The sequence below is a fragment of the Leptonotus elevatus genome, chromosome 5 (assembly GCF_054856555.1).
Source record: "Leptonotus elevatus isolate MCC_2025b chromosome 5, RoL_Lele_1.0, whole genome shotgun sequence".
NCBI lineage: Eukaryota > Metazoa > Chordata > Actinopteri > Syngnathiformes > Syngnathidae > Leptonotus > Leptonotus elevatus.
Window position 1 is genome coordinate 28,190,197 of NC_141243.1, and position 8,261 is coordinate 28,198,457.

An 8,261-nucleotide genomic window follows, 5' to 3' on the forward strand; every position below is an offset into this window, starting at 1 on the left:
CAGTCTTCACCAACTCCTGTCTGAAGAGTTTTCTACCCTCTTCAAAAAGAACATGGACCTCGTTGGCCTGCCCAAGTCCTGATACCTCGAGGCTTATTCTGTCTTCTGTCTAAAGTTATATGGATAGCAAAGAAGAATATTTAATGTCAACCTTTATTTGAGCATCTCTTTATAAAAATGGTCAACGGTGTTCCTAAGATGCTTTTATCTGATGCTGCCAAGTATACTTTTTATGCTATTTAATGGTCATAATTGCACATTGCACATGAAATGACATATTGTGGTTTAAATAAAAGGGCAATCCCTGTATATAGTTAACATGTTCCAAATTTGCTTATGTGTGGTTTGGTTGTGGATTAATTTTAATTGGTGTCATAGAAGGCCCTAGTTACCAGACTCTGTTAATATTTGCCTCATTTAAAAAATCTCCCGCCCATTGCAGTCCATAAAAATATAAAATATATATATATATAAAATATTGCAAATAAAGCTTTACACACACAGCTTAATAATATAAATGAAATGTGTTGCTATGACACACTGCAAAAATGAAATCATATAAGAAATAAATACTTGTTTTGAGAGGATTCTGACTAAAAACAAGTGAAATTATCTGCCAGTGCAGTAAGATAATTGGTAAGATTTCTTGAAATAAGAAAAAAACATCTTGGCTTTTGAAAAGAGAGCCATACCTTAAGATAAGTGGTGGAACACTCATTTCAAGCTCTATATTAAGCAAAATAAACGCTAAACTAGTTTGTCAATTCTTGTTTTACTGCTTGCTTCTTACTCAGTTTGAGTGAAAACATCTTAAAGATTACTCCTCTTCATTTAAGAATTATTATCAGCTTTACTAGCTTGAAACAAGACAAAGAAGCACACAAAATAAGCATTGCCGAAAATGTATTTGAACTGCGTTCTCAAACATTGCATTGCATTAAATACAGTGCGAGCAAATATTCATTATTGCTTCTCAAAATAAAAATGGCTTTAAGCATTTCAATAAAAACATAAAAATTATATATTTTCTAGACAATTTATTTTACTGTACAGTCCACGTACAACTGCATTATTTTGTACAGCACCAGGCAGTATAAACGGTTTTAAATACAATCAACTGTCACTAACATGTAACATAACATGCCCTCATTTTATAGGGCAGTACATTTATATATGAAACTTTGGAATCTCACAAACAAGGCCTTAACCCCAGACTAAACATCTATTCTCAATAAATCCCTTCCACTCTGCCATGGCTCTTTTGTATGACCCTGTGCTGTCTCGTTCATGGATACTGTCCCATAAAACTTCAGAAGGGTGCCACATACTTTAGATAGGTAAGATGCAAGGTGTAGTAGTAAGCCAGTAGATAAAGCAGACTTTGACCAAGGCTTTGGCAAAGAAGGTGATGGGAACTGTTCCTATTGCCACAACACAGCAAGACCCATCAAAGAGCAACAGAGGGCTGGAGAAAGGCCTTTTCTGGACAGGGAGATGGCAGGATCTTCTGTTGGCTATAGAAAAAGAAGAAGAAATATTCTGTTTGGGGTGGAACTATAAAAGCAGTCTTAATGCTAAGGCTGCCATACAACATTATGTACATTGACATACTGTACTACCAGTCAAAGGTTTTGATATATTGCATGTTCTAAATTACTTGAATGAGAAACTGTGCCCAAACATTTGAGCAGTATGTATCATAGTAGCTTTTAACTTGAGTGATTATGTTGAAAACAAAGTGTTTTTTGTTTTGTTTTGTTTTTAAGCAACACTTTTGAGTTTGAATTTGGTCATGTGATGTTTGCACGCTGAGCCGTGATTGGTCATCACCTGAGCACTAAGCAATATGATGTCATTTTCAGTACACAGCAAGTGGTAAAACGTTTTTAAAAGTGTTACCGTATTTTCTGCGGCTTATGTTACAATGTGGCTAAATTATTGAAAAAGACTACACAGAAGAACACGATGCTACCCTTTGGCGTAGAAGAAGATGAGGCTAGCTTGCAGCGAAAAAAAAAGAAAGATTGCGCCATAGAAGAAGACAACACTAGCTTTCGGCACAGAAGAAGATGATACTAGTTTATTTTGTTTACATGAGAACAACAGAAGTTGAGCGGTAACTGTATCCCAAGATAAATTGAGAGCGCCACAACTGAAATGGTTTGTGACAGGGACATTCTGAGGCTTTTTAACTCCGACACGGAAGAAGACGACTTCAGCGGCTTCAGTGACCACAAGGAGGACAAATAAAAACAACTTTTCTGTGGAGAGTACTCTGAACAGTGCAATGTTGGATTCCACTAGAATAGAATAATCAGCTTTTCAGTTCCGATCGTGACCACTTGGAAGCACTCTGGTCACATGTAACCTCCAAGAAGGCTGGAATGTCAGTACATTCCAACTAACCTTTTGGCTCATGTTGTTTTATGACTGATAAGACAGAGTTTGCAGACTGCTGGTCTGGGGTGTCAGCAGGGGTGAAGATGATGCTTTCTGATCAAATACTTTGGTGCCATAAACTCATAGTTCTGGCTGGTGACAATCAAACATTCACATCCTGGTGAGATGGCCTGTGGTTGACTTCAAAAGAGTGTAATCTCTTTTGGATTGTCTCCAGTTTAGGCAAAAGGGGGAGAACGGAGGCATCTCACCCCACCAATTTTCAAGAGTGAAATGTTAAGGAAGAGAAAAAAAAATTGGGGGTGACTGGTCTATAATTGTTACAAATGCAAATAAGCTTTTAAGCAAACAGCAATGCCAACTTTAAAGAGATGACCAAATTACATGTAAATTGCTCACATGATGAAGCTCCTTGAAACATGGATATGCCTCCAGAATCTTTGTAGGCCTGTCCTCTTCTTTGAGAAGATCACTGTCAATGAAGGCTCTTCTTGCCTGGAACTCAAGGTCAAGGACTTGGCAGACAGCATTTTGGTTTGGTTTTGGTTATCTATACATCTCCTGAAGAGTCTTATAATGTCTGGCCTGTGCTGCTGGGCTATCCTTTTCCACTAAAAGAAAAAAAAAGAGCAATCACTAATAATATTGAACAAGTCACTGAATTATATGGGTTTTAGCCAGCCAGTATTAATACTTTCATTTTTTGTTCTCTAGTTAGAGCAAAATTAATGAACAAAATAAAAGGGCATCTCAAATCACAATATTTGTATCAATATCTGTAATGTCACAAGGTCCACAACTAGCTTAATATTGCATAACATTCATGTCCATCATTATTGTTAAAATTATTACCACTTACATGAACTGTCACGTTCAGAACTTCTCCCAGATGGCAAAATAATTGTCGATCCACCACTTGAGTCTGCATTTTCCTGGTCACTTCGTAAGAAGTCAATATGGCCCTTTTTTTTTTTTTGGGACGTCCTCTTTCTAGTGGTGGCCCTTGCTTCTTTTGTGGGGACTTCACATTCAGCATCCTCTTTTCAAGATAACTATACATGCTCATCTGTGGTGAATAAAATGCCACTTATTTTTAAGCAAAATGAAAATTTTAAGTGTGTAAGAAAATATGGCACAAATTGTAATCACTTACATGTTTGAAGCGTCCATCTTTATCCTGGAGCATGGGATAATACTCCACCAGTCTCTTAGCCATGGCAGTGACTTCATGCTTGGAAGAGTAGAGGAGCTCCTCTTCTTTTTTTTTTTTTTTTTTAAAAGAGCTCAGTATTGTTCATTCGGTAATGTCATCATCATTGCTCTTTTTTGTTTGTTTGTTTTTCTTCTTTTTTTTGTATGTGGGTGAGTATGTGCGTGTGTGCGTGTATTCGTTAGTTCACCAAAAACCTATTAAAAAATCCCATACTGTTCACCTAAACCGAACACCGCCGTCAGGAGACCCGAGGAAGGACCAAAGAAAAAAAAGGAAAGTGAAATCCAGCACCGACCAGACACCACCCACCGGGCCACCAACCAGAGTTCTTCACCAACCCCAGAAACATCTAAATTCCAACAAATCAGGGAGACCTCAAGAGACCAAAGGAGAGACTGAGGAAAGGAAGGAAGGACAGACGAAGCAGAGTGAGATCCACAGACACCAGCCTCCACCGATTCAATGATCTGAGGAAGAAACAGATTGTGTCTGAGTTTCGATAGATGCTGGTGTGGTGGATCTGGCATGCATGAAAATCTCCACCAAAGAGGGGAGCCGTCAACCCCTGCCAGGACAGAGCAAGCGCAACACCTCAGGGCCCCCCAGGCCGCGGCAGCGCCAAAGGACGACCCCCGGGCCCCGCCAGGGCCACCGGCCGGAGAGCAAACCCAGGAGCAGGAGCGCCCCCACGACAAGAAGGGCAAGAGGCAGCGGCAGGGCCGCAGAGAGAGGGGGAGAGGAGGAGGAAGGGTGATGAGGGAGAAGGGACAGGAAGGCGGAGGACGGGCGGGGAGAGGCGAGGATGGAGAGGCAGCAAGGGGGAGGAGGGGGGAGGGGAGAGGGAACCACGGGGCACCCCGGCGGCCCACAGTCCCCGAACCGCGTCGCCGGGCCCAGAGCGACGGACTGCGCCGGAGCGGCGCCGCCCCGGACACCAGGGAGAGCCCCGCAACGCAGCACCCACCAAGAGATCCAGGGAACGGCCAAGACGCAGCCGCCACCCAGCAGCCAACAGAGGGGCAGACTCGCCCACGCCCAGCCAGGGGGGCACAGCACCTATAGAATTAACCCACTGGCATGCAGTGAATCCGAATATTAACCCTTAGTGCCCATTGGAGGTGAATCTGCTCGATCCTGTTGGCAGCAGCTGGGTTCCTGACGATAAAAACACAACCATTAGTTACAAATTGCCAAATACAGAAACATCAATATAAGTTATCGTGATGCGGTGGCTCTCGCTAACAGGCAGAATTAAGTAACCAGATTTAGGTTTAAATATTCTATACACGTAGACCATGTTTCTATAAATTTTGATATTTGGTTTTGAGGCAGATATTTTTTCCATTAAAATGTGATTTATGAGGAGGTTAGACCATTGGTCGATATTCAGAGTTTGTTTATTTTTCCAGTTAACAAGGATTGTTTTTTTTTGCGATAGTAAGGGCTACAAGTGTAGATTGAAATTGTTTATGTGGTAAGTCAGTTGTTGTTACGTCACCTAGCAAACACAAGTTTGGAGAGAACGGTATACTACAGTCCAAGATAGCGGAAAGTTTTTCTAAGACTTTAGTCCAGAAATACATAACCGGAGTACATAACCATAAAGCATGAAAATAAGTGTCTGTAGTGTTTTTTAAACACTGGAGACAAATATCGGAGTCTGAGAGTCCCATTTTCTTCATCATATATTGAGTAATGTATGTTCTATGAATAATTTTATATTGGATAAGTTGTAAATTTGTGTGTTTTGTCATTTTAAAAACGTTTTCACAAACTTGAATCCAAAAGTCAGATTCCGGAGCTATAGACAAGTCTGTTTCCCATTTCGAGATGGGTAAAGACGTATTATCAGTATATGAAAGTAACATATATTTTTGAGAGTTTTTTTGTTGTTGTCGGAGAAAGCTTGGTAATATCTTTAGCTAAAACAGGCGGTTGGAGCGTACCCTGAAGTGTTGGAATTTGTTTCTTTATCATACTTTTAACTTGCAGATAATGTAAAAAAAATTTGTTTTTTATTTTGTATTTTTGGAGGAAGGATGTATATGATATAAACATATTATCTGAGAAGAGATGGTGGAGATGTGTAATTCGTTTCTGCTCCCACACACCCAAATAAAACAATTGGTTGTTAATTTGAAAGTCGGGGTTATGCCATAGGGGAGAAAGCCCACAGGGCTCTACTTGGGCTTTTGTCATTTCTAGTGCCTTCCACCAGGCAGTCAGGGTGGCGGAAATCATTTTTTTTTTTTTTATACAATTATGTCGCTTAATCGATGTTGTAATAAAGAGTAAATCTAGAAGTCTGAGGTTATTACAATCCTTCTGTTATAGTTCCAGCCAAAAGTTAGTATCTCTGTTGGGTTGTGCCCATAAAATGATATATTGTAGCTGGTTAGCTATATAGTAGTGCATACAATTTGGTGCCTCTAGACCTCCTTTGGATTTATTTTTCTGAAGAGTAGATAGACTAATCTTTGCTTTTTTTTTTATTTCAGTAAAATTTTGTAACGGTTGAGTCCAACAACTGGAACCAGTTAGCCATAGGTTTAAATGGAATCATTGAGAAAAAATAGTTTATTTTGGGTAAAACTTTCATTTTAATAGTGGCTATTCGTCCTATTAGAGAAATAGGAAGATTAATCCAGCGCTCCAAGTCACTATAAATGCTATCCAGAAGTGGAGTAAAGTTTAAATGAATTAAATCAGTTAATTTAGGTGAGATTTTTATGCCCAAGTATTTAAAATTACCTATAGGAAATGAGTAGTGTGGGTCCTGGCTTGCAGGGTTCCATGAATTTTCTGTAATAGGTAGTAGTGTTGATTTTGTCCAATTAATAGAATCATCTGATAAATGTGAGAATTTAGTTATTAAGTTAAATACTTCCCCTAACGAAATAGCAGGCTCCTCTTCTTCCTGACTTGCTCTCAAGATTGAAATCATGCTGGTGATAGTGTTCCTCACTAACATGCATCTCAGCTCTTTGGACAGGGTAGATTCTTCCTGTCTTCCATCCCAGGTCATCTCAAAATAGTGTTTACAGGGATGTGATTTTTCCGCTAATTCGCGGAATTCCGCTTTTTTTATCTCCAAAAATAAAATGTTACAATTTTTTAAGTGGTAAAAAATCCGATTTTGTCTCTCGACAGCATTCCATTTTAGTGTTTCCGTAACTGAAATGAAACTGATCTTGCGATTGGCTGAAGTCTCCGTGTTGACCAATAAACGCGCTTGTTATAAAGGCATAGGCGTATGCCATTGTTTGTTGACCAATAAACGCGCTTGTTATAAAGGCATAGGCGTATGCCATTGTTTGTTGACCAATAAACGCGCTTGTTATAAAGGCATAGGAGTATGCCATTGTTCATTTCTCAGACGTTTTTGCCGGGTGTTTAAAGAAAGATGTCCGTGATCGAACGCAAAGATGCTCCGCGAGTTAAGGAAATTGACAAGATCGTAAAAAACAAGTTTCGATGGGACTGGTTAGAGAAGGATATATCTACAAATGTTGGAAAGAAGACTGTGACGAATTTGTTCAGTGACTTTATTCGGAAGATCGATCGTGCCGGGAAAGCGCTTTGCATTTGGTGCCATGATACCATTGACTATGGTGGGAGAGGTTTCAAAGCTCTTGAAAGTCACGCAAAGAGCAAAAAACACGTGAAAGAACTCCAGTCAAGAACAACAAATTTTTATTCCATCGCTGGAAGTTTCGGTGCCCAAACGAAAACTCCAAAACTTTACGGCCTCCATCCCTTATTGACATCACAATCGGAAGCGATAATAGAGAGACGTGATCCACCCCAACAACCTGTACCAGTTGCTGATAGAGTCGTGAATTTTGAGGTCGGTGGTAAACTTTTCAAATTAATCGAAATCAAATTTTCGAAAATATTATAACGTAATAAAAATGGCCATAAATATTTAACATGGTTAATCATTGACACAAACTCAAATGAATGCTGCATGTTTGCACTTTTCAGGTTTCAATATGTTGACTGTCTTGATGTATGCAGTTACAGAGATGATCTTAGTCAATCATGCATTCGACGAATGCATGATTGTGTTTTTACCAGAGCTTGCTGCATGAGGTATTTTATGTTTTTGTTATGCATTATGTATTAAATTAAGAATGATTGATTAAATGATTTATTGCATGGTAAATATATATGATGATATTCTCAGTGATAGTTTTTAAAAGCAAAGGCAGTCCAATGTTTTTGAATGTGACTGATTTTGAGTTGACTAAAACTGCAATTTTATATGGGATAGTTCAATATACATTGAAAATTTATGCTGTTGTTTTGTCTATTTCTTTGTCATCTGAGTGCATTGAAAGTACTTAAAAACACGGAAAACCCATGAGCTCTGGACCTAGCTGAGTGCCCGCGGCCCCCAGACCCCCGGCTAAATTTTCAGATAATTTCACTTTGGTCAAATCACATCCCTGTGTTTACGAGCTAGTTCCAACTCACTGTCGGTATAGATTACATATTCGGGAGGATTAGGAAGCTGTACAGGCTTCTGTGGATTTATCTTCAAAGGAATAGATGCCTGGGGGAAGGTTGTAGGTTTTCTTCGAGGTGGATAAATAATTTTAATTTTAATTCTCATCGTTAAAAACTGAATCAAAACATAGGTATTAGC

At 39.3% G+C, this 8,261-nt stretch overlaps 1 protein-coding gene across 2 annotated transcripts in view; it reads left to right on the forward strand.

The window, feature by feature from the left end:
- The window catches only part of fxn (frataxin), a 32,286-nt gene extending 31,968 nt beyond the window's left edge, over positions 1-318 (forward strand). For both annotated transcript variants that reach the window (XM_086076606.1, XM_086076608.1), the window contains one exon: positions 1-318. This exon is cut by the window's left edge and continues 57 nt beyond it. In XM_086076606.1, the coding sequence (XP_085932732.1) occupies positions 1-82 (82 nt within the window). In that variant the 3' untranslated portion in view covers positions 83-318.
- The last annotated feature ends 7,943 nt before the right edge of the window (positions 319-8,261 follow it).